General features: G+C 42.1%; 1 protein-coding gene across 1 annotated transcript in view; it reads left to right on the top strand.

The window, feature by feature from the left end:
* Window positions 1-22,722, top strand: part of C29H1orf185 (chromosome 29 C1orf185 homolog) — a 40,720-nt gene extending 17,998 nt beyond the window's left edge. The window contains exons 5-8 of the mRNA XM_051172023.1: window positions 5,592-5,697; window positions 12,000-12,126; window positions 14,365-14,476; window positions 22,215-22,722. Coding sequence (XP_051027980.1) covers window positions 5,592-5,697; window positions 12,000-12,126; window positions 14,365-14,476; window positions 22,215-22,609 — 740 coding nt within the window. The 3' untranslated portion in view covers window positions 22,610-22,722. The remainder of the gene's footprint in view (window positions 1-5,591; window positions 5,698-11,999; window positions 12,127-14,364; window positions 14,477-22,214) is intronic.
* Window positions 22,723-25,578: the final 2,856 nt, after the last annotated feature.

Raw genomic sequence — 25,578 nt, 5'->3', positions numbered from 1 at the left:
CTACCTCTGCCTCCCAAATGCTGAGATTAAAGCCATGCATTACCACCGCCCGGCTAGTTTAGGGGTTTTCAACTGTTTCTGATGTTGGAGAGTATAGAACATACCTTTACAAAGAATATGAGATCTCCTGCCACTGAATTTTCTATGATGTCAATTATATCCAGTAGACTGATGGCAGAACTAGGAATCTGTGACTTCCACAATTTCTGTGGTGATCACTTTCATCCCCCACAGTTTGGTGGGGAGGGAGGAGGCAGGAGGCCCTTCAGAAGGCTTTTATGACACCATTGCATTCAGATTCCACTGGTCAGAACTCTGTCACATGGTTTCTCCTAATGGTATGGAAAACCCACAAAGAAGAAAATGTCTTTGAAGGAACAGCCAGCAACCTCTTTCTGTTCTTTGGAAGAACTTGTATAAGATAAGAAATGCTAGCATCATGGGTATACAGTAGAAATTGTAACATTTTGGGGACCACCAATTTCTTTGGGGAAAATTTTGTAACTGCTGATTCAGTGTAACGAATTTGTGTTCCCCTGGGTTTCTGTTCTTTCCTTCTCTTTCTTTTCTTTTTAATCCCCCTTTTATATTTTGAGTAATACTTCCGTCATAACAAAAGCTCTGGATTACACAGCCCTTACTCTTATTATTTCCCCGTGTACACAATGCTTGCATCTCTTGCTAGCCTGAGTTCTCTTAGATCAGCACAGTCTTCTGAGGTTTAACCTTTGCACAGAAAATAGTAATACTCTGCCTGGTGTAGCCATTCTATTTCTGGTCAGAATGCCTTTCCCTGGACACATAAAGGATCCTTGCTTTTCTTGTCCTGTTTCACTTTGTGAGGCTGGTGCTAGCCAGCAGAAAGTCCTGCAGGTCTTAGGAACATTTGCTGTTTGTTGGAGCATGGTCGGCAACAGGAAGCTCTGTCACTTCTTGACTCACTTTTTAGAAATCACTTCTCAGGTATTCGTTATTTTAAGTAAGCTTTTAAGTATATTAGTATTCCTTATTGACGGCATTTTCTTATTTCAACTTCTGCTGTATCTGTAATTGTGTCCTTTCCTTTTTGTTGCTTTGTTGTTGTTGTTGTTGTTGTTGTTGTCTTTTTTCCGAGACAGGTTTCTCTGTGTAGCCTTGGCTATCCTGGTTTCCCTTTGTAGACCAGGCTGGCCTTGAATTCACAGGGATCTGCCTGCCCCTGCCTCTTTGAGTGCTGGGATTAAAGGCGTGCACCACCACTCCTGGCAGTTCTTTCTTCATTTTATTTTTATTTTTTTTTTAAATATTTATTTATCTATTTATTATGTATACAGTGCTTTGCCTGCATGTACTCCTGCAGGGCAGAAAAAAGCATCAGATCACATTACAGATGGTTGCGAGCCACCATGTGGTTGCTGGGAATTGAACTCAGGACCTCTGGAAGAGCAGTCAGTGCTCTTAACCTCTGAGCCATCTCTCCAGTCCTCTTTCTTCAATTTAATGTGTTACTTTATGCTTCAAATGTTTCACTTGGTAAACTTCATGACTGTATTGCTCTTTCCACAAGTCTTGAATTTTTTTTGTAATGCTAGAGACTACCCCAGGACCTCAGTTATATTAAGCAGGCAATTCTGGCACTGGAAGGAATTTGATAATGTAGAAAAGGAAGGAATTTGATAATGTAGAAAAGTTCCTGTAAGCCTGTGCCCAGTAACAACCAGTTGATATTTTCCTTATATTATTGGGGTTTTTTTTCCTTTTTTTTTTTTTTGTTTTTTTTTTTTTTTTTTTGTTTTTGTTTTTGTTTCAAAATTTAGAACATTTTTTACAATGTTTAAATAGTAGAGAAAAAATAATAATGAAGTAGGAAAAAAAAGACAATAATAAACACAGACACCTATTAGCCATGTATCTTTTTAAGGATAGAACACTAAAAAGACAGTTTGTATTTCTCCCATAGTCCTGTTCACCCAGAGATAATGCCCATCATAAATTTTGATGTATTGCTACATATCAAGTGCTGAGGTTGCTGAAGCCTTGGTGTGTGTGTATGTGTGTGTCTGTGTGTGTGTATGTCTGTGTGTGTGTCTGTGTGTCTGTGTGTATGTGTGTGTCTATGTGTGTGTGTGTGTATGTGTCTGTGTGTCTATGTGTGTGTGTCTCTGTGTGTGTGTCTGTGTGTATGTGTATGTGTCTGTGTGTGTGTGTGTGTGTGTGCCTGTGCCTGTGCCTGTGCCTGTGCCTATACCTAAGCCAAGAAACAGAACATGTTCAGCATTACTGTGCTTCCCCTGACATCTGTGTCTAGATGTCTGCTTTTGATCAACATTTTATCTGTAAAACTTATATTGCTGCCCATGGTTATGGTTCATTCTTTCCCCATTGGTACAGGACATCTTGTTTCTCTTCATCAATTCTGCTTTTAAATGTATCCATTCACCCTCTGATGGGCTTTTATGTGTTGCCCAAGTGATGAGCTACCTCAAGCCACCTGCTGTAAACTCCCTGGTACAAAGTTCATCCGCGTTGTGTGTGGACTTGAGCTGCGTGTGTGCCGCTGGCTGGATTGCTGCGCTGTGGAGTATGCATTTGTTCAGCTTACTAATGGAACCGGCTTCCCGGAGCTTCTCCCAGGTTGTGTCTCCACCAGCAGCCAATGAGACTTCAGACTCCTGTTCCCTTGCCATCAGCTTATATTTTGCCTTTTTTATGTGCTCCATAGCACATCAGACGTAATGTTCATAACATTTTATTTGTGCTTTGAGGTATACTTCATTTATAATTTAGTAAAGTTTATACATGATTACTGGCCATTTAACCATTTCCTATCCCTTTAAGTGTCTGGTGTTATCTTCATTTTCAGCGCTATAAAACTATTTATTTCTTATTCATTTTTATTTTAATTATTATATTTTAATTTCTTCTTCGAGAACCCCATCACCAAACACGCTAAATAAATGCAAAGTTTAATTTTAAATTTATTTTCTTAAGACACGGTCTCCCTACATAATCATGGCTGTCCTGGTACTCACCATGTAAACTAGGCTGGCCTCAATGAAGGAGAGATAAACATGTGTTTTGTTTAGATCTCAAATGGGGTATGAGAAAAAGACTTGTGAGAAAGCAGGTGATATTTATCCCCTTACAAGTCGGACCACCGTGTGGGGGAGACTGGTTGTTTACCAGCTGAAAAACATCCTTGAACAAATTCTGAGAGGAGGTATAAATGTGAGCCAAAAATGAGAGGCGGGGCCTTTGGAGACTTCTGGTAGTTTTGGCTGTTCATCGCTCCACTTCCGAGATGCTCGGCTAGAAAGAACCACTCGAAGGAAGGCTTCAGGGCTCCAGGCTCCGGCTGAGGTTCCTGGTTCTGGTTGCCCCAGGTTCCAGCAAAAGAAATCCTCCTCATTCCGCCAGGAGAACCGTTCCTCGGAACTGACATCCTTACGGTTTCATTATTCTTTATTCTTCTTTTCCTATTGTTTAGGTTAGTTGGGTTATAAGTGAGGTACTCCTGGTTAATAAGTTCATAATAAAATATATTTGTTAAGAAAACTGAGCCTATACCTCAAACTCACAGAGATTGGCCTGCCCCTGCCTCCTGAGTGCTGGGATTAAAGGTGTGCCCTAAAAGATACTTTTAAAGGCTTACTTTAATGTCTCTATATAGATGCGTGTGTTTCTATACGTGAATATGTGCATGTGAGTACAGGTATCTTCGGAGGCCAGATATGTGGGATCCTTGAGAACTTCAGGTACAGACAGTTGTGAGCTGACTGATAGGAGAGCTGGGAGCTGAACTCAGGTCCTCTGGAGGATCAGCAGGTGCTTTTAACCACTGGGCTTTCTCTCCTGCCCACAAGAAATGTCTTCTTCTTCTTCTTCTTCTTCTTCTTCTTCTTCTTCTTCTTCTTCTTCTTCTTCTTCTTCTTCCTCTTCTCCTCCTCCTCCTCCTCCTCCTTCTTCTTCTTCTTCTTTGTTTATTTTGTTTTTTCAGACTGGGTTTCTCTGTGTATTGCTGGCTGTCCTGGAACTCTCTGTAGACCAGGCTGGCCTCAAACTCAAAGAGATCCAACTGCCTTAGCCTGAGCCACCTGCCTCAGTGCTGGCATTAAAGACATGCACCACCATCATCCTGCTAAGAAATAACTTTTTAAGAATTATTTAATCCAAAAGGTCTACAGTGGGTTTTGTTTTGTTTTGTTTTGTTTTTTGGTCTACAGTGTTTATACGGAGGAAGTGTGCACTCCGTTGAGAACACTATTTCTCACATGTAACTTATTTAATGACTTTCTAATTGGGGCCATTTATATTCCTTGTGTCTAAAATATCACTTTGATAAATAGCCTTATAAAGTTTTTTCCATATCAATAAATCTAGAATGTATATCTGTTTTGCTTTTTGTTTTGTTTGTTTGTTTTTCAAGTCAGGGTTTCTCTGTGTAGCCCTGACTGGCCTGGAACTCACATTGCAGACCAGGCTGGCCTGGAACCCCTCAGAGACTCTCCTTTGCCTCTCTCAAGTGTTGAAAGTAAAGGTGTGCACCACCACGGCCCAGCTGAATGTAGATAGTATTAAACTTAGTAAGCTACAATTTGAGAGGTGCTATCTTGAAGCTAGAAATCACTTCAGAAATTAAAAAACAAAATCATGGTACTAACAAAGTCCTTAAGAAACAAAAAACAAAGCAAAACAGACAAACAAGCCAGGTGTGGTGGCACACGCCTTTAATCTCAGCACTAGGGGAAGGGAGGCAGAGGCAGGTGGGTTGTTATGAGTTCGAGGCCAGCCTGGTCTACAAAGGGAGTTCAGGATACCCAAGGCTACACAGAGAAACCCTGTCTCCAAAAAAACAAACAGTCTCAGCACTAAGGGAGGGGAGGCAGAGGCAGGGAGATCACTGTGAGTTTTAAGACCAGCCTGGTCTACAAAGCGAGTCCAGGACAGTCAAGATAACACAGACAAACCCTGTCCTGAAAAAAACTAAAAAAAAAAAAAAGTTCAAGTGAGTAAATGTTGTATGTTGTTAAGCTTATTTCCCCATAGCTCCTTACCCTCTTTTGTGTCCCTCTCTTTTGTTCTCTCTCCTTCCCTAGACAGCTTCACTTTTTTTTTTTTCTTTTTGATTTTTGAGGTGTTGTTGTTGTTTCTGAGACAGGGTCTCTCTGTGTAGCCTTGGCTGTCCTAGACTCACTTTGTAGCCCAGGCTGGCCTCGAACAGTTATCCACCTGACCAATGTGATTCTACTTGCATCATGATTTCTTAGTTATTTTTGTATCATAAACAGATTGAGATGTCTGGTAGCAAGAGAAAATAAAAGATAATCAGAACACTGGTGTTAATCACTTACGTCTCTTCCAGGGGTTCAGTGTTGCCATCTCTGAAATGAGATCCCTACAAGCTTTCCCAGTTCTATTTATGATAAGTCCTGTGCTGTTCTCTAACTCTGAGTTTTCCCGTTTATTTAGTTGGATTGTATAGAACGAGAAATCCCTGATTTCTTGGTCAGCCTTAATATCAGGTTGTATCATTGTAAACATTACCTCGTTTAATCTGCCTAGTGACTGGAGATGTATACATGAAATGATATTTTGCCATTTTGTTTCTATAGGTTTCTATAATTACTTAACCTATTTGCTGGCTCTTGGTGCTATCAGTCTGGGAACTGGATTCTTTCTTTTGGCATCTGCTTTGTGGTTCCTGATTTACAAACGAAGGTAAGGTTTGTTAGAAGGTGTGTCTAAGTTGTTGTTGTTGTTGTTGTTGTTAAAATTTTTATTGAAGGAGAAGCCAGACCTGGGATCTATACCTATGAACCCCAGCACTCGGGAGGCAGAGGCAGGCGGATCTCTGTGAGTTTGAGGCCAGCCTGGCCTACAAAGTGAGTCTAGGACAGCCAAGGCTACACAGAGAAACTCTGTCTCAAAAAACCAAAAACTGAAAACCAAAAATCCAATGAAGGAGCTGTGATGGCACACTCCTTAAGTCCCAGCACTCAGGACGCAGAGGTAGTCGGATCTTTGTGAGTTCAAAGCCAGCCTGGTCTACAGAGCAAGTCCAGGACAGCCAGGGGTACACAGAAAAGCCCTGTTTCGGTGAGAGGGTGTGGGGGCTGGGGGGTGGTGGTGGTGCACGCCTTTAATCCTAGCACTTGGGAGACAGAGGCAGGCAGCTCTCTGGTCTACAAAGTTAGTCCAGGACAGCCAAAGCTACACAGAGAAACCCTGTCTCAAAAAACAAACAAAAATTCAATGAAGGTCCAGGACAACCAGAGCTGTTACATAGAGAAACCTTGTCTTGAAAAAAAAATTCAGTGAAGGGCTTTTTCAACAGCTATTAAACTTAACTATGACAGAATTGATCCTGTAATCTCAGGTTTAGTTAGAAACCCTTTGGCTGGAAAAGGCTTTCTGTTATTAAATAGCCTACAAGAAGGACTAGAGCAGTGTTTCTCAACATTCCTAATGCTGCAACCCTTTAATACAGTTCCTCATGTTGCGACCCTCCCAACCATAAAATCATTTTGTTGCTATTTCATAACTGTAATTTTGCTACTGCTATAAATTGAAATGTAAATATCTGATATGCAGAATAACTGATAGGGGGCCCCTGTGAAAGGGTCGTGTAACCCCAACAGGGGCATGACCAACCAGCTGAGAACTACTTAACTAGTAATAGGATATCAGTCTGTACACTGAAACGCTGAGGAATAATAAAGCCTGCTTTACTTACTGGAAGACGTGGAGCTGATGTCGTCTAAAGCTAGAAATTAGAAGTAGCCTTCCAGTTTGGAGGTTAAGACATGACAGAAGAGGAAGAGCCCCTTTTTTTAGGAGCCACTTAAGAGAACTGGCAGAGAGCCCTGGTTATGGTCCGAAATGTGCTCTCCCTCCAGAGACGCCCAAGAGATGAGTTGACGCCTTCTTCTTTCAACTCTAAAACTGTGTGTTTCTATTTATTTAATTGGCTCAGAAATTTTCATTCTGGTATTTTAAAAATATAAAATGCAAGATCATCTTCCCACATTTTCTCCCAGCGGTCTCACCTTGGCAGCTGTCTCTCCACCGTGCACAAGTCAGAAAGTACTTATTTGTTAAGTGCTTCAGTAAACATTTAATGAATGCACAATCAAACATGACTAATAAAGGAAAATACTTGTTGGCTATTTTCAATTGTTATTGGAATTGACACAATTGTGAAGAAGCGGAAAATGTTCTTGTTTCCTAGACTTGACAAGAGACAGATAATGAACAAACATAAAAGTGTGCAAGGAAGGCCTGTACAAGGAGCTCGTGTTTAATCTGAGACTGCCGTTAAAAGAATAAGATGTATTAAGTGCCTGGTGCAAAATTTTTCTAAGGTCCAACAAAATGGCCAAGCACACAGCGACACTCTGGCGGCTGGCGAAAGGAGAGACCTGGCTCTCATGGGTTGTTCCCTGACCACCAGTTGCTCACGTGCACTCCAAGGCACAGTCTCACGGGCTCTCCAAGCTGAAAGGGTGACAGATACCAAGACCCCAAAATGAGAATGATCATAGCAGTACCCGGTTATCAGCAAGACCAACGTCAATAATTTGTAATGAGGAAGCAAAATAATTGTGAAGCTGGAAAATCCATAGGAATTAGTAGGCTAGATTATAGGGAATTGGTTTTATTTTTGGTGCCATTGGGAGGATTTAAATGGGAATAGCTTTGTCATCCAGACACCTAACTGAGGATTCACTGGATGCTGGGCACTGCTGTTAGTGCTTTCTATATAGTCTCATCTAGACTTAGCACCATAGAGTACAAGCAATATTGTATCTAATTTAAAGACTATAACCAGGCTTGGTAGCAGATATATGCTTATAGTACCCCCACTTGGAAGGCTATGGCAAGAGGATGAAGAGGTCTGGGCCAGCCTGAGCTACATATTGAGACTCTACCTCAAAATTTAAAAAAAAAAAATGCTGAGGGCTGGGCATGGTGGCACACACCTTTAATCCCAACACTCAGGAGGCAGAGGCAGGTGCTGTGAGTCCAAGGCCAGCCTGATCTACAAAGTGAGTCCAGGATAGCCAAGGCTACACAGAAAAACCCTGTCTCAAAAATAAAAAATGCTGGATATGGTAATTCTCTTGGCAGGATGAGGCAGGAGGATCAGAAGTCGAAGGTCAATCTGCAGAACATAGTAAATTTAAGGCTAGCTTCGCTACATAAGACTGTCTCATAAAAAAAGGACAATGAGATAGACATGTTAGATCACATGATTGCTTTTAGTTATTTGATAGGGGTTTACTATGTTGCCCTGATTGGGCTGTAAATCTTCATGTAGACTAGGCTAGCTTTGAACCCACGGAGACCCTCCTGCATCTGTTTCCTAAGTGCTGAGATTAAAGATGTGTGCCAACACTGATGATAAAGCCAAGTGTGGCGGCGCACTCCTTTAATCCCAGCACTGGGGAGGCAGAGGCAGGTGGATCTCTGCGAGTTCGAGGCCAGCCTGGTCTACAAAGTGAATCCAGGACAGCCAGGGCTACACAGAGAAACCCTGTCTCGAAAAACAAAACAAAACAATAACAACAACAACAACAAAAGGTGGGCACCACCATGCCCAGCTTTGTGCCATTTTCTGACATGCCAAAATTAACATAATGGGGATCCATTTGGGGGAGAGATAATAAACTAAAAGCTGTGTGTCCAGTGTGAGTTTAAAAGCCTACTTGAAGTCCTAAGTGGAAATGGCATGTTAGGGTTGGATGTGCCAGTATACACTGAGGAGCCAGAGTGGAGACTGCGTATAGAGACTGGAAAGCCATAGAACTGGATGAGACTAACTGGAGAGTCGTTGTTGAAAGTGACCTGTGCCTGTCCCCTTTATACTACTCCCATTTGGAAACTTAGCAGCAGAGTAGAGAAAACCAGTGTCTGAGAAGAAACCAAAAGTGAAGACTGAAGGAAGTGGAAATTTTAAAATGTTACAAGGAGGAGGTGTGAGCCAGCTATACAGCTTCCTGAAGTTGAGGAAGACGAGGACAGAGAAGTGACTTTGGCTAGGGGAGATGGACAGTGAGACGTGAGAAAATTGAGAAATGTATAGATGTCTCTTTCAAGAGGAGTGTGTGTGTGTACGTGTGTGTGTGTGTGTGTGTGTGTGTGTGTGTGTGTGTGTGTGTCACAGTGGGGAAGGTGTAACCACATTCATAGATGCAGGAGTGTGTGGCAGATGTCCCTCACTGCACTGTTTTTAGGAAAGTAGAAAGCTATGGCGCCCCGCAGACATCCCCGCCGCCCCCCAGGCCTCACTATCCTCTAAGCCCCGCCCCCCAGGCAGCACCATCCTCTAAGCAGCAGCATATGCTCAAAGCGTGAGTTTGTGAGGGACCTTTAGATGCAGGTTAGAAAAAGACTCAAAGGAGAGGTGGTTTTCTTCTTAAAGTAGAAGACACACTTAACGGCTCCCTCTTCCTTTCCACCCCTAACACACTGGACTATCACCAACCTCTTTTTTTTTTTTTTTTTTTTTTTTTTTTTTTTTTTTTTTTTTTTGCCCCCTCGCAAATCACTCACGTCCATTTCATCCCATTCCACTGCTCTCTCCACGTCTTCACTGTCCTCCACGTGGACTACTGCACGAGGGTGTGTAGCTGAGTGTTCAGCTCCTTTCAGCTTTTCTCCACACTTCAGCCATACATTTTCCAAATGCACAGCTCATCGAATCATTCTGTTCCTCCCTTCCCTGCCCACTCTTTTTCAAAGGACTTGCCACTGACTTTAACGCAAGCGCCGCGTCGTCCAAGGCCCCACGTGATCTGTCCCTGCTCCATTCCGTGTCCAGCTTTGTCTTCCTTTTTGTGTTTCTGCCGCATGGTGGAACTCTGGCCCTTAATGTCTTCGTGTTTGATGCTCCCTCTGCCCAGAATAACAGCTCCACATCTCCCCCTTTCACCAAATTTTGCCTAATCATCTTATTTCTTCAGCAGCCTGATTCAATCACCTTTTCCACAGGAAACCCTTCACTGACCTCTCTAGCCAGGTTAGCTCCCTTTGGACCAATTCACACATGGTGTCCATGGCACTTTCCATAGTCATAATTTTTCATCATCTTGTAATATGTCTTCCTTACTAGTATATAAGCTATGTAACAGGTCATGCACATGGTAGTTATGGGCCCTACCCCCCAACACACTCTTAAATATTCAACACCCAGCATTTCTGACCTATAAGTTAAACATTTGTTGAATGAATTGAATTCAGTGAGTGACTGGATCTTAGTCGGCCATATCTTATGAAGGAATCTACTATGATGGCCTCTTGAATTCACTTGAAAATTTCCTAGTACCTCTGGAACAATAAACAGCTACCGTTATGTCAACATGTTGTTCATTTATTTCACATTGAGATCCACACTTTGTATACATTCCAGGTTTTCACAAACGCATAATGACTTGTGCATACAATTACAGAGTCAGCCAGAATATTGCCATTGCCTGGAGTCCTCTGTACGTCACATAACCATCCCGCCCTCCCCCTAGCCTCAGTGGGTCTGCCTTTCCAGAGCGATGTCACAGAGCTGAAATCAGATGTCAAATCATACAGAATGTAGCCGCCTTAGACTTTTTCTTAGACAGGGCTTAACTATGTAGCCTAACAGGCCTAAAACTCACTAGGTGGCACAGATTGACCTTAACCTCATGACAATCTTCCTGCCTCGGCTCCCAGGCTCTGGCTTACAGGTGTGAGTAACTACGCCCAGCTCTTCTCCGTGTCTTTTTGTGACTTGATATCTTCTTTCTTTGTATCACTGAGTAATATTCCATTGCCTGCCATCCCTTTGCAAAAAACATTGTATTAGTCAGAGTCCTGTATAGAAACAGAACTGAGAGAGAGAGGGAGGGTAGATGTTTATAGAGAGAATTTATTAGAGTAGTTCACAATTTATGGTCTGACTATTCCCCAACAATGACTGTCTCCCGATGGAAAGTCTAAGAATCGAGTAGTTCTTCAGTCCACAAGGCTGGATGCCTCAGCTGCTACAAGGGTCCATCAGAACCCCATCTAACACCACTGAAAAAATGAGCTTGCAAGCAATAGTGAGAGCAAGAGGCAAACAAACAAACAAACAAAAAGAAAAGCACCCTTCTTCCATGTCCTTTATATAAGCTGCCAGCTGAAAGTGTAGCCTAGATTTACAAAAGATCTGGGTTTAAGGTGGGATTTCCTACTTTAAAATAACTTAGTCAAGCCGAGCAGTGGTGGTGCAGGCCATTGATCCCAGCACTTGGAGGGTATGGGTAGGCAGATCTCTGTGAGTTCGAGGCCAGCCCAGTCTACAGAGCGAGTTCCAGGACAGCTAGAGCTGTTACACAGGGAAATCCTCTCTCGAAAAACAAAAACAAAACAAAACAAATTTAGAGATTTAATCGAGAAATTTCTAGGTGAAGCTAAGTTGCCAACCAAGAATAGCCATCACAAATATTTAACTTTATAAAGAAACCTTTATCTCTTTATACTTCTCTCTGACTCGATGGGCTGCTGTTTTCCTTAGAACCATGTGGTGTTTTTTTTTGTTTTTGTTTTTGTTTTTTGTTTTCTAACCCTCCCCAATTTGCTTGTTACTGTGTGGATAGTAAAAGATCACAGGTCCTCTCCCATCGTGCCATTATTTTCAGTGTAGTTTCCTTCCTCTTTGGTGCCAAAAGGGACCAATGAGTCTGTGCTATTTCTTTAGGGAGAGATTTATGAGAAGACTACCAGTGAAGTTATAACCAAAAACAAGTGTATGAGTAACTTAGTAATTCTCGGACTGTAAATACTAACCTTCTCGAAGTAAACTAGCTTACATTTTATGAAAAGTAGACATAATGAAGTCAAATATTTGTTAGAGTATATAAACTGATTGCATCTTTCAAACGTCTTACAATTTATGCTGATTCTAAACCCCTATGTGTAAATGTTAGAGATAATTATCTCAGTTGGCACATATAATCGTATAATCTGATTCCTGTTTAATTTATTTTCTGTACAATGTTTTCCAGAGAAATATTTCCAGGTCCCAAAGTTGATGAAAACCTGAAGCAAGGACTGTTCCAACAGAGGGTTAAATCTCATTCTCAGTTTGTTTCCATTGGTCGAAACTTTCACACTTGGCGATTCCCACCACAGGTAGAGTGTCATGTTTTAAAGCTGTCTCCTTCGAGATCTCGAGACTCTGTCTCTAGCATGTCATCTTTTAATTGGAAGGCTAACATATCCACTGTTGTGTTTTACTTTAAGATACAAAAGCATGGAGCCATTTTGGGTTTTTTGCTTTGTTTTTTGTTTTTTGAAATAAGTTTTCTCTGTGTAGCCTTGGCTGTCCTAGACTTGCTTTGTAGACCAGGCTGGCCTCAAGCTCATAGCAATCAGCCTGCCTCTGCCTCCTGAGCGCTGAGATTAAAGGTGTGTGCCACCACGCTCGGCTGGAGCCAGAATTTAAATTATCCAAACCAAAAGTTCATACAATAGGAAAACTGAAGTTTTCTTTTACACTTTTGGGAGGTAGTAAAGTTTAAAAGAAAAAAAAAACCAGAATATTTAAATACAAATAACAAATATACTGTCTCCAGTTGCTTTTATATACCTTTCAGCCAAAAACAAACACAAAAAATAAAGAACAAAAAATTTTAAAAACCCTCTACATTCTCTTTCTCCGTGTTAGGCTTGTAAGAGGGTGAAGATAACGGTATGTTGAGGGTAGTGCATGCGAAAGTCTCAGGACTACAAGAAAGAAAAAAAAAGAAATTCAGAGATAAGAAATGTTCAGAAAACCAGATACCCTGACCAAACCAAGTGTAATTTTTTTTTTTTTTTTTTTGGTTTTTCGAGACAGGGTCTCTCTGTGTAGCCTTGGCCATCCTGGACTCACTTTGTAGACCAGGCTGGCCTCGAACTCACAGTGATCCGCCTGCCTCTGCCTCCCGAGTGCTGGGATTAAAGGCGTGCGCCACCACACCCGGCCCAAGTGTAATTTAATTCAACTTGGCAAAGGCCTATTAATCCACATTATATTTGAAGGTCTTGCCCCTTCTCTCTTGGGGAGAGTAAGATATCACCCCTACTTTCAAAGTGCTTGCATGGTACTGATAAGAAGAACAAACCACAATGAATGATGTTATGTGTGTCAAAACAGTGTCACAAGGACATGGTAGACTAGTAGACACTGCAAGCTATAGTCACACTGCATTCGTAGATAGACTGATGGCAGATAGGGTGACAAGGCTTGGGGTACGCATCCTTTGCCTTGAATTCAAGCTGAACCCAGCAATCTCCTGCCGGGAAAGCATCTGGCAACACTAACTTGCCACTGAGTATTCACAAAAAGGAGATAAGCCCAGACAGACCTGGATAGGCTACAGTCAAGATGGAAGGAAACAAAACTATCAACCTCAGTTTGTCCCCTCACCCTCAGAAGGACATCTTGACTGCTTCAAAGTTTGGCCAATCATGAACAAAGCTGCTATAACACCCATGTGGAGGATTTAGTACAGTTTTGCCCCACATCCTCCTCAGCACTGGCTGTTGTCCATATATTCAGCATTTACCATTATACGGGATGCAGTGTAACTGGTCACTTGTAGTCACAGCTCTCTGAGGACATGTGATGTTGAGTCTATGTCTAGGGCTGGGGCTGGTTAAACTGTGGCCTCCGATCTGTGTACCATGATTTATGTTAGTATTGAGAAGCCTGTGAAATACAAATGTCTGATGTCATCCAGGGCTGTGTACACATTAGTAGGCTTTTTTAATTAATTTATTTATTTATTATGTATACAGTGCTCTGCCTGCAGGCCAGAAGAGGGCATTAGATCCCATTATGGATGGTTGTGAGCCACCATGTGGGTGCTGGGAATTGAACTCAGGACGTCTGGAAGAGCACCCAGTGCTCTTAACCTCTCGGCCATCTCTCCAGCCCACATTAGTAGTTTTTCTTCATTGTGTATCACAGGTCACACTTAGCTTTTTCAGTCTGTGAGCTGGGCAGTGTCTTCCCAAGACTTCCCAGCTAATACCCTCTGGACTACTGAATATTTGAGCTGAGTAGTTTCTTTTGGCCTGTTTCATCTGAGGCAGGGAACGCATCCGCAGCGCTGAGCACTGAGACAGGCAAGACTGTCTTCATTTTCTTTTCTTTTCTTTTCTTTTTTTGTCACTGACAGCTATTTAATAGGAATTGTTCAAGCTTTGACATTGGAGTCTTAGCATTAAAATAAAATGTACAAACATCTCAATTTACAAACAAACTCATTAAAATGTTCCCAGAATGCAAAGAGTTCAAGAAAAGATTAATATCGATTTCATAGAATGATTGGATGGAGGAAAACAGCCTTGGAATGCAAACAATATATTTTCTCCCATTCCCAGTTCCTTTTAAACACAAGTAAATATAAGGCAAATGGCTTGGACATCCCCTCCTCTGTGGGACACTGTCATTCCTTGATTGATGAGCCAATTGTACAGGATGAAATGCCAGAAAGTATGTCAGAAGCTTCCATAGATATAGTGCGTTAAACCATACATGGTGAACTACAGTCCAGCTGCAGCTATTTAATGACATGCTATTCCAAGGAAATAAAATTATATTCACACGTGTGTGTGTGTGTGTGTGTGTGTGTGTGTGTGTGTGTGTGTTAGTGAGATAGGCCTTTCTATCTTACTGTGCTTCTCACACTACGTAGACCAAGCTGGTTCAGATTCGTGGAGACCAGACTGGCTCAGCTACCATGCTTGGCTCTATTCATTTTTGAGAAGTATATGAGAGGTACCCATGGCTGACACCTAAATGACTTTAAGAGATACGGTCCCACTGCTCCAGCGCTCCTTTTCCTCGTTATTCAGGTCTGTGGCTCAGAGCACACGCTGTTACTGCAGAGGGACCAGGGACCCAATGCCTCCTCTTGGCCTCTGAGAGTACTGCACACGTACACGTTTATTTTTAATTGTTGTGTGTGAGAGTGTACATGTGCGTAACAGAGTGTGTGTGAGAGAGAACCGTGTGTGTGTGTGAATGTGTGCACACACACTCTGTGTGTGTGTGTGTGTGTGTGTGTGTGTGTGACCGCACATGAATGTGTGTGTGGTCTTAGCCAGAGGATTCAAATTCCCTGGAGCTGGAGTTGATTGAGTCTCCTGACTTGGGAACCTGCGTCCTCCAGAAAAGCTGTAGCTGGAGTTTCAAATGGTCCAGACTCTACAGCACTTAACCTCATAGCAGTTAAGTGGCTCCGGAAGTTGATTCACCTGCTGAATTCAAAATTATATTGATGACATCTGCTCCCAGGCATCAATGGTGGAGCTACCTGCTGCCTGCACTTTGGGGCTTCTTAGTATTTGTCCCTCCAGCACTTTACAGCTGCCTCCTAGAGCCATCTCTCAGGCTGGGGTCAGGACCCCAGGGTAGCTCAGTTTTGTTTTGGTTTTTTTAAGATTTATTATTTATTTATTACATTTACAGTGTTCTGCCTACATGTATGTATGCCTGCACACCAGAAGAGGGCACCAGGTCTCATTTTAGATGGTTGTGAGCCACCATGTAGTTGCTTGGAATTGAACTCAGGACCTCTGGAAGAGCAGACAGTGCTCTTAACCTCTGAGCCATCTCTCCAGCCCTGATAGTTTGTTTCGCCCACTGTAAGATGACAGCCAGCCTCAGCCCCCTGAGCCAGGGCTATTCCTTCCCACTGCCAACCCATCCCACAGTGGGTCGATGTCACTGGTTTTGAGGCCTGTGAGGAACAAGCACTGGCGGTCTCTCTTCACAAGGACCCCTGGGTGGCCCTCTGGAAGAGGCTTCTGCTTCCTTCCCTCGGCTGGGAGCCTCGAGGCTGGAGCTGTGCTGGGCTCGGCCTTCTTGTGGACGGCTCCTCCTCCTGTTTGTCTGCACTGCGCAGCCATGCCCGTTCACCTCCCAGGGACTTATGAACGCTTCTTTCACCGCCCCCCCCCCCCTTTTTTGATTTGAGGCAGCATCTAGTCTCCCATCTAAGCCAGAATCTTTCCAAAGTGGTTTCTTGGTATGGTAATTACTCTTGATTAAAATGCTAGGAACGCTGGGCAGTGGTGGCGCAAGCCTGTAATCCCAGCACTCAGGAGGCAGAGGCAGGAGGATCGCTGTGAGTTCGAGGCCAGCCTAGTCCAGGGCAGCCAGTGCTAGACAGAGAAACCCTGTCTCGAAAAACTAAACAAAACAGAAAGAAAGAAAGGTAAAGAGAAATGGTAGGAACATTGTAGAAAGCACAAGAAAAAATTCAGAATATTACATAAACTTAGATGACAGAGTAACAACAAGGTTTGAGATTGACCCTAAAATTCTTTGGGTTTTTTTTTTTTGTTTTGTTTTTTGTTGTTGTTGTTGTTTTTGTTTTTGTTTTTTGAGACAGGGTTTGTGTAGTCTTGGCTGTCCTAGACTCGCTTTGTAGACCAGGTTGGCCTTGAACTCACATCGATCCTCCTGCCTCTGTCTCCAGAATGCTGAGATTAAAAGTCCACACAATGCCTGGCCTGGTTTTTCTGTTTGTTTGGTGTTTTGCTTTGTTTTGTTTTGTTTTGTGTGGTTTTTTGAGAAAGGGTTTCTCTGTTTAGTTTTGGCTGTCCTGGGCTCACTTTGTAAACCAGACAGAGATCCTCCTGCCTCTGCCTCCCCAAGTGTGAGGATTACAATCGCGCGCCACTGTGCACAGCCTGGTTTTCTATTTTTAAACCTCATTTGCTGAGTGTTTTACACTGTTAACAGAATTTCATAAACATTTTCAGTATTGACTAAGTATAATTTCTGTTTTTTCATACTGTTAATGAAATGTTTCAGAATTCATTGTAAAAATAGATCACAAAGCATACATCTTCTTTCTCTTTGAAAGGCTTTATTTTCAGAGCACTTCTGTTTTGCACAGAGCAGTTTTATTGAGATGCAGTTCAGTGGCTTCTCCCGAAGGCTGGAAGGCTGGTGCTCAGGAGACAGCACTGAGGTGGGCTTTAGGAGGAGAAGCCCCCACCAGAGTGACACCCTCATGAGTGGACGATGCAGTCTCACAGAGTGGATCAGGTGTGGAAAAGGAACCCTTGAGCTGTCTGAGCACTTAGCTACCAAGCATCTCTCCAATCCTCAGATGGTCAAATAACTGGTTTTTCTGTTAATATATTTTGGCAAAAGAAAAAAAAGACATAAAACGTTTTCATCAAAAACTTGTAATAACATTTTTACTAACATAAATATATAGAGTAAATATATTATAGAAATATAAATATATAAATTTCCTTCACTTTTTAAAAATGCAAATGACTTTTTTAATGTAGGTGGAGCAAAGAGAAAGAGAAGCAGCACAAATAAAAGGTACTTTTTTTTTTCAATAAACTGTTAGAAGTCTTAACTGTGTAGCAAATATTTCCTTAAGTCTTTGAGTCCAGGTCTTAAAGAATTCCAGGACTCAGGAGGCAGAGGCAGGTGGATCTCTGTGAGTTCAAGGCCAGCCTGGTCTACAAAGCAAGTCCAGGACAGCCAAGGCTACACAGAAAAACCCTGTCTGGAAAAACAAAAATAAACCTGGGCAGTGGTGGCTCATGCCTTTAATCCCAGCACTTGGAAGGCAGAGGCAGAGGCAGGAGGATCTCTGTGAGTTCGAGACCAGCCTGGTCTACAGAGAGAGAGTTCCAGGACAGCTACAGCTGCTACACAGAGAAACCCTGCCTCGAAAAAAGAAACAAAAAGTAAAAATCAACAGACTATCCTAAATGTTATTTTATTTTCATGAAAATTCAAAAGAAATATCAACTTACTCACGTGTCAGTTGGCATATTTTTTTAAAGAAAAAAAATGTAGTACCTGTCTTAAAATGTGAAAGTGAGTCCAGGACAGCCAAGGCTACACAGAAAAACCCTTTCTCAAAAAAAAAAAAAAGAAAAAAAAGAAAAGAAAAGAAAAGAAAAAGAAACCCTGTCTCAAACAAACCAACAAACAACAACAACAAAAAAAAAAAACAAAAAAAAAAGGTAATCATGTAGTAGTGCCTAAAAGTTGAAATGAGTCAGAGTATGGGACAAAAAAAAAAAAAAAAAACCTCAAGGTTTTTGTAGCCATTTAGATGTTTATGCCATGTCTTTATATCTCAAAACTCATTCTACATAATTTCAGAAATGATTATAAAATATATAATGATTATAAAATATATTTAAACAATTTCAATGTATAAAATAGGAAAGGTAACATGTAAAGCATTATAAAATACAGTTTAGGAAATTGTATGATATTTTCTAAAAGTTAACACTTGTTTTCTGGTGGGTTTTATTTGGCTGTTATTTTGTTTTTCCTTTTGGATTTGTTTGGGTTTTTTTTTTTTTTTAGATGGAGTCCTAGCTGTGCCTCAAGCTCTGTTTTGTCATGGCCTCCCAAGTGCAGGGATTGCAGCTTGTACCAACACATCAGGCTGCAAACAACATCTCAAAGTATCCACTGTCTAATCTAAACAATATGAAAAGCATGAGATTGTTATTTGTTTGTTTTTTGAGACAGGGTTTCTCTGTATAGGCCTGGCTGTCCTGGACTTGCTCTGTAGACCAGACTGGCCTTGAACTCACGGAGATTTGCCTGTGTCTGCCTCCCGAGTGCCGGGATTAAAGGCGTGGGCCACCTGTGTCTCCTGAAAATTTTTGCTGGAATAATAAATGGTATCTGGAAGCGTGATGAAGTGCATTGTAGACCAGAGGGATCAAAAGAAATGCCCACTGGGGCTGGACAGGTGGCTTAGCGTGCTAGGGCACTGACTTCTCTATCAGAGGACCAGGGTTTGATTCTTAACGCCTACATGGTGGCTCGCAGTGCTCCATAACTCCAGCCCCAGGAGACCCATCACCCTCTTCTGGCCTCCAAGAATACCAGTCCTCAAACACATAAAACAACATAAATCTTTTCTTTTTTATTATTCAAAGCCAGTTGTAGTGTCATACACCTTTAATCCCAGGACTCAGGAGGCAGAGGCCAGCTTGGTCTACATAATGAGTTCCAGGACAACCATAGTATGTAAAGAGACTCTGCATACTCTCAATAAATAATATGCTTATATTTACATGTATATACATATATTGCTAAATACAACCTGTTCGGTTCATATAATGTTACTTGTATGTATGTTTTCAGGGCTGACTTGTTGAATGATAATTAGTATTTAATATTGATTTATAGTTTTTTGGTTTTGTTTTTTTAAGATTTGTTTATTTTATTTATTGTATATGAGTGCTTTTTTTTTTTTTTTTTTAAAGACTTGTTTATTTATTACATATACAAGTGTTCTGCCTGCATGGATGCTTGCACACCAGAAGAGGGCATCAGATCACATTACAGATGGTTGTGAGCCACCATGTGGGTGCTGGGAATTGAACTCAGGACCTTTGGAAGAACAGCGAGTACTCTTCACCACTGAGCCATCTCTCTAGCCCCTGTATATGAGTGCTTTATCTGCAGAAGAGGACACTAGATCTCATTATAGATGGTTGTGGGCCACCATGTGGTTGCTGGGAATTGGACTCAGGATCTCTAGAAAAACAGACGGTGCTCTTAACCACTGAGCCATCTCCCCAGCCTGATTTACAGTGTTTATAAAATCTGCAGTTACTCCTTAACCATCTATACACCCAAATAACCACACAGAGAGACTAGGGTCTATTTAATTAGCCTAGAGCACAATGCTGTGCAATAATCACTCCATCCTAAACCTCCAAGCCAGTATAGCTTCCTCCTATTTAGATTTCTCACATTATACTGCACTGTTTGTTTGTTTGTTTGTTTGTTTTTCAAGACATGGTTTCTCTGTGTAGTCCTTGCTGTCCTGGACTGGCTTTGTAGACCAGACTGGCCTTAAACTCAGAGATCCACCTGCCTCTGTCTCCCTATGTCTCCCTAGTGCTGGGATTAAAGATGTGCACTGGCACCACCCACCCAGCTATACTTGGTTTTAACTTATATTCTTGATCCAGCTCATTCATCCTGGTACTACCTCATCTCTCCATGTGTATCCCTCATTCCTTCTCTTTCCCCTCACTGGACCAGGACATCCCATCCTAAACTCTGTTGTTGCTCAGCATTGGCTAGTTGGCTTTTACTGGCAATACAGAGAACAAATGGTGACATGTTTACACAAACTTGAGACAGGAGATACTTAGACTAAACATCACAATGCAATGTCCGGATTGAAACCAGATAGTAGGGTAACTAAATCAGCATTTTCCAGGCATGATGGTGCACGCCTTTAGTCCCAGTACTCAGGAGGCAGAGGCAGGCCAGTTTCCGTGAGTTCGAGGCCAGCCTGGTCCTGTTTCCTGTCGTGCTCTGGGTAGGTTGAAGTCTTGTGGACTGTTCTCTGCCCACTTTGGCATGTATTGGTGTCATCCGTGTTCAGTTCACAGTTGGGCAGTCACGTTGGGGAGACTTTATGGATGAAGCCCCAGACACGATTTCACAGCAAAATCACTTTCTTTTTCTTTTTTTTTTTTCTTCCAACTATAAATCATTAAGAAACATTTTTTGGCTTTAAAAAAGTTTTAATTCAGGCATGGTGGTATATGCTTTTAATCCTAGCACTTGGAAGGAGATAATGCCACCCTGAGTTACAGGCCAGACTGATCCACCTAAAACTACACAAAGCGACAAGGTCTCAAAACAGCAACAATAACATTTTTTAATTAGGAGAAGGGAGGTAGCAAGAGTTCAGGGAGTCCAGAGAGGGTGTCAGATCCACAAGAGCCAGAGTTACAGGCAGATTTAAGCCACATGACATGAATTCGGTGAAACAAATGTAGATCTTCCACAAGAGCAATGTATGGTCTTAACCGCTGAGCCGTTTCTCCAGCCCCAAGAAATCTTTCTTTTTATTATTATAATTACATTTCCCCAATCCCTTGCCTCCCTCCAAATTCTCCCACATAACCTTCCCCAATTTCCTTCAAATTTAGACCTCCTTTTTGCTATTGCATATATGTGTGTATGTACACATACACATATATATGACCTGTCCAGTCTATGTTACTTGTATGTATGTTTTCAGGGCTAACCATTTGTTACTGAACAACTAATTAGTGTGCTGTTTGCTGAGGAAGACCACCCCTCCCACTCCCAGCTTTCCTCAGTTGCCTATAGTTCCTTGTGTAAGGTTGAGGCCTCATTGGCTTTCCCCGGTCCACTTTGGCATGTCTGTTGGTGTCATCCATGCTCAGCTCACAGTTGGGCAGCCATGTTGGTGAGACTTTATGGGTGTAGCTTCAGACATTGCAGGAGACAAAGGCTCACGGCAAACTCTCTGATCCTCTGGATCTTACAGACTTTGCCCCCTCTTCTGCAGTGTTCCCTGAGCCTTAGGTGTGGGAATGCTTTGTAGCTGTATTCATTGGGACTGGGCTCCACAGCTCTGTGTTTTCATTGGTTGTGGTTTTCTATAGGAGTCCAAGAAGCTTTTTAAAGGCACATTGTAGAAATGAGGTTTTCAACCTAATTAGAATATTTTCCTGGATTAGAATATTTAAATATCATATATTTAATATTGAACAGATGATGATGACTCAGTATTTTCCCTTCTAGCATTATTTTATACTAGATATGACAGCCCTAAAAAGAGTTTGGGGGTTGTTTGTTTGTTTGTTGAGACAGGGTTTCTCTGTGTAGTCTTGGCTATGCTGGACTCACTTTGTAGACCAGGTTGGCCTCAAACTCACAGCTATCCACCTGCCTCTGCCTCCTGAGTGCTGGGATTAAGGCATGCCCCACCACGTCTGGCCCCCTAAAAAGTGTTGTTTTGTTTTTTCAAGACAGGGTTTCTCTGTGTAGCCTTGGCTGTCCTGGACTTACTTTGTAGACCAGGCTGGCCTTGAACTCAGAGATCTGCATGCCTCTGCCTCCTGGTGCTGGGATTAAAGGCATGCATCACCATGCCCGGCCCTAAAAAGAGTCTTAACTAAGATTTAACTTGTCAGCTGAGCATGGTGGCACATACCTATAATCCCAACATTCCAGAAACAGTGGCAGGTGGATCTCTGAGTTTGAGGCTAGCCTGGTCTACAGAGAGAGCTACACAGAGAAACACTATCTCAGAAACAACAAAACAAAACAAAACTGGGTGGTGGTGGCATACACTTTTAATCCCAGCACACAACCAGAGCTGTGTAAGAAACCCTGTCTTGAATCCTCCACCCCCCAAAAGACTTAACTTGTCCATTTTTTTTTTTTTTAACAGCAGCCAATGGTCAGTCTAAAGATGAATTCTCCTCTCTGGATCCTGTCAGCCTTGAGTCTCCTGAGATGGCCTCAGTCGCAAATAGCAGCAGTATGGCACCGAACTCAGCAACATCAGTCTCTAATTCTTCCTGCAGCCAAAACTTAGAAGCATCTGATGATGACTGCTTTCCTGGTGACTGTCGAGAAGACAAGAATCCCCCACAGCCTTTACTTGGGGACCCTTTAGCAGAAAAGCTGCTCTCACACTTGGCAGTCATTTCATTAGAAGAATGGTCTAGAGACACAATGGTTGTGCTGTGTTGTAGTGACCAAAAGGAGGACGACATTAAGGAAGTGTTTTCACAGAGAAACATGGAGGTTGCCAAACATAACCTTCAATATGATACTGAATGACTATTTTTCTTTTGAAACCTTGTATAGAATGAAATCAGGTAAACTTAAAACTGAATTATGAACTTCTGAGTCTCTTACCATGTCCGTACTAATATTTCTTTTCTTGATTTTTTTTTTTTAATCATAAAGTGGTTCCGGCCCTTACTGGGTTTTATTTATTCATTTTTAAATGATTACTTTCATTTTATGTGCATTGGTGTTTTGCTTGCATGTATGTCTGTGTGAGGGTGTCAGATCCCTCCCTGGAGCTGGAGTTGCAAACAGTTGTGAGTCACTGTGTGGTTGCTGGGAATTGAACCCAGGGCCTCTGAAGAGCAGCCAGTGCTCTTAACCGCTGAGCCATCTCTCCAGCCCCCTCATATCTTCTTTTTTTAATGTTTTAACTTCAGAACTTAATTTACACAACGACAGCATGCAATAGACATAGACATCCATAACTCACCTGAGGATTCAGAATTGGTACATCTCTCAGTTCAGGCACACCAATTTGTCCTTTTCCTTCTATGTCATCTGCTGATACCCTCGTGCATGTCATCCATCTTGCTTAAGTTATCACGAACTCTCCTGCTGCTTCTTTAAGTTCACTCTTGATGCAATAGCCAAACAGCCAGAACTCTTTTGAGACAAAAGAGTCACCTTTTGTCTCCTTTTAAGGCTCCTTTGTCTTTTTAAGCCTCCTTTTAAAAATCTCCCACCATCCTCAAGGTTTACTAAAACAGGCCTACATGCTTCTTATATCTTATAAGTTTCAGATACAATGTTTCCTTCTGGATGGGTTGACTTCACTCCAGCCCGTCCTCTTTGGGAAGTCAACACAGTCCAGCCACACTGCCTGGTCTGCTTCTCAGTGTTTATTTCAGCCTGGGGGCTGTGTACTTGCTCTTCCTTCTGACTCTAGACATCTGTTTCTAGATTTTTTTTTTTTTTTTTTTTTTGCATGGCTGGCTCTTAAATATTATTTCAAGTACCAGTTTCTAGAAGAGATTTGGGCTGTGTACAGAGTGGAATGGAAAGAGGACTCTGAGTGTTGTGGTGCTGGATTGGCGTCAGCGGTAGCAGGATGTACACGTGTGTGTTATGCATATGTTTGTTCACTGTTTAATGTCTTTTGTGTATTCACACTGTATCTGCTATACTGATAACTCACGCCAGTGACCATGAACACAGTTAATACCAGATCTTGGTGAAAACTACTCTTCTCTACAACGTTCTGCTGAGAAACGGCTGTTCACATAGCCAGATCAAAAAAAGCAGAGAACGGTCTCAGTGCATTTCCTTTTGAATAAAATGCTTATAAGTTGCTGGTACCAAGCCAAAAGGACATCTGAGCCACTATGAAAGATTCCTTTGTTCAAATTAGGGGATATATGAAATAAAAATTTTAGCAGAGGCAGGCGGGTCTCTGTGAGTTCAAGGCTAGCCTGGTCTACAAAGCAAGTTCCAGGACAAGGGCTGTTACACAAAGAAACCCTGTTTCAGAAAAAAAAAAAAAAAAAATTAATGGTTATGTTTATTATGCACACTATAGTATCTTGTAATACAACCATATATTGAATTACAAAGAATCCATGCAGGGCTAGAAAAATGGCTCAACAGTTAACTCCTATCCTTCGGAGGACCCATTTGGTTCAGTACCTACATCCTGTGGCTCAAATAATACTGAAACCTACATAGTCATAGTGTACCTGGTATGCTGATAATTTCATCCTGTATCTCCAGCTTCAGCCCTTCTACCACACACACATATACACAAAATTTAAAAATCTCAAAAAAGAGCCGGGCATGATCGCCCATGCCTGTAATCCCGGCACTCAGGAGGCAGAGGCAGATGGATCGCTGTGAGTTCAAGACCAGCCTGGTCTACAAAGCGAGTCCAGAACAGCCAAGGCTACACCAAAAAACCCTGTCTCGAAAAACAAAACCAGAACAAACAAAACAAAACAAAAACAAAAAACAAAACAGAAATCTCAAAAAAAGAAAAATTCAAAAAGCAGGGCTGTGGTAACACCTTTAATCCCAGCACTCAGGAGACAGAGGCAGGTAGATCTCTGAGTTGGAGGCCAGCCTGGTCTACAGAGTGAGTTCTAGGACAACCAAGGCTACACAGAGAAACTCTGTCTCAAACACATACACACATACAACACACACACACCAAAAATAATTTTGTTTTTTTTTTTTTTGTTTTTTTTTTTTGAGACAGGGTTTCTCTATGTAGCCTTGGCTGTCCTGGACTCCCTTTGAAGACCAGGCTGGCCTTGAACTCACAGTGATCCACCTGCCTCTGCCTCCCAAGTGCTGGGATTAAAGGAGTGCACCACCACTGCCCAGCTAAAAAAAAAAATTTTTTTTAAAGAAGAGGGAAGCAAGTCCGATCTGGGCCTGGTGGTGCACAACTTTAACCCCAGCACTCAGAAGGGGGAGACAGGCAGATATCTTTAGTTCAAGGCCAGCCTGGTCTACATAGGAAGCACAGGCCAGGTGACCTACATATTGAGACCCTGTCTCACAAAAAATAAAGAATAAAAAGAAATAAGAATCCATAAGCCAACGCTGACCTTAAATACTTAAAGATACTGTCTTAGTCCATTCAGGTTTCTATAACAAAATAACATAGACCATGTGACTTATAAACTTTCTTCTCCCAGGGCACTGGCAGAAGGTGCCAGTGAGGATATGCTTCCTGGTTTACAGAAGGTTGTTTTCTTAGGTTTGGGGGTATACATTAGTTCAAAGCACAGTACATACGCATTTAGTATCTATGAGACCCTGAATTCAATCTCCAGTACTACCAAGAAGGGGGCAGAGGAGAATAATAAAAGGAAAGGAGGGAAGGAGAGAGAGAGGGAGGGAGGGAGAGAGAGGAAAAAACACAGAGATGGGGGGATGGGGGAAGAGGGAGAGGGAGGAGGGAGGGGGAGGGAGGGAGAGAGCTGGGGTTTTTTTTGGGGGTTTTTTTTTGCATTTGCATT

Source organism: Acomys russatus, chromosome 29 (genome assembly GCF_903995435.1).
Source record: "Acomys russatus chromosome 29, mAcoRus1.1, whole genome shotgun sequence".
Taxonomy (NCBI): domain Eukaryota; kingdom Metazoa; phylum Chordata; class Mammalia; order Rodentia; family Muridae; genus Acomys; species Acomys russatus.
This window is presented reverse-complemented; position numbering and strand designations above follow the sequence as displayed.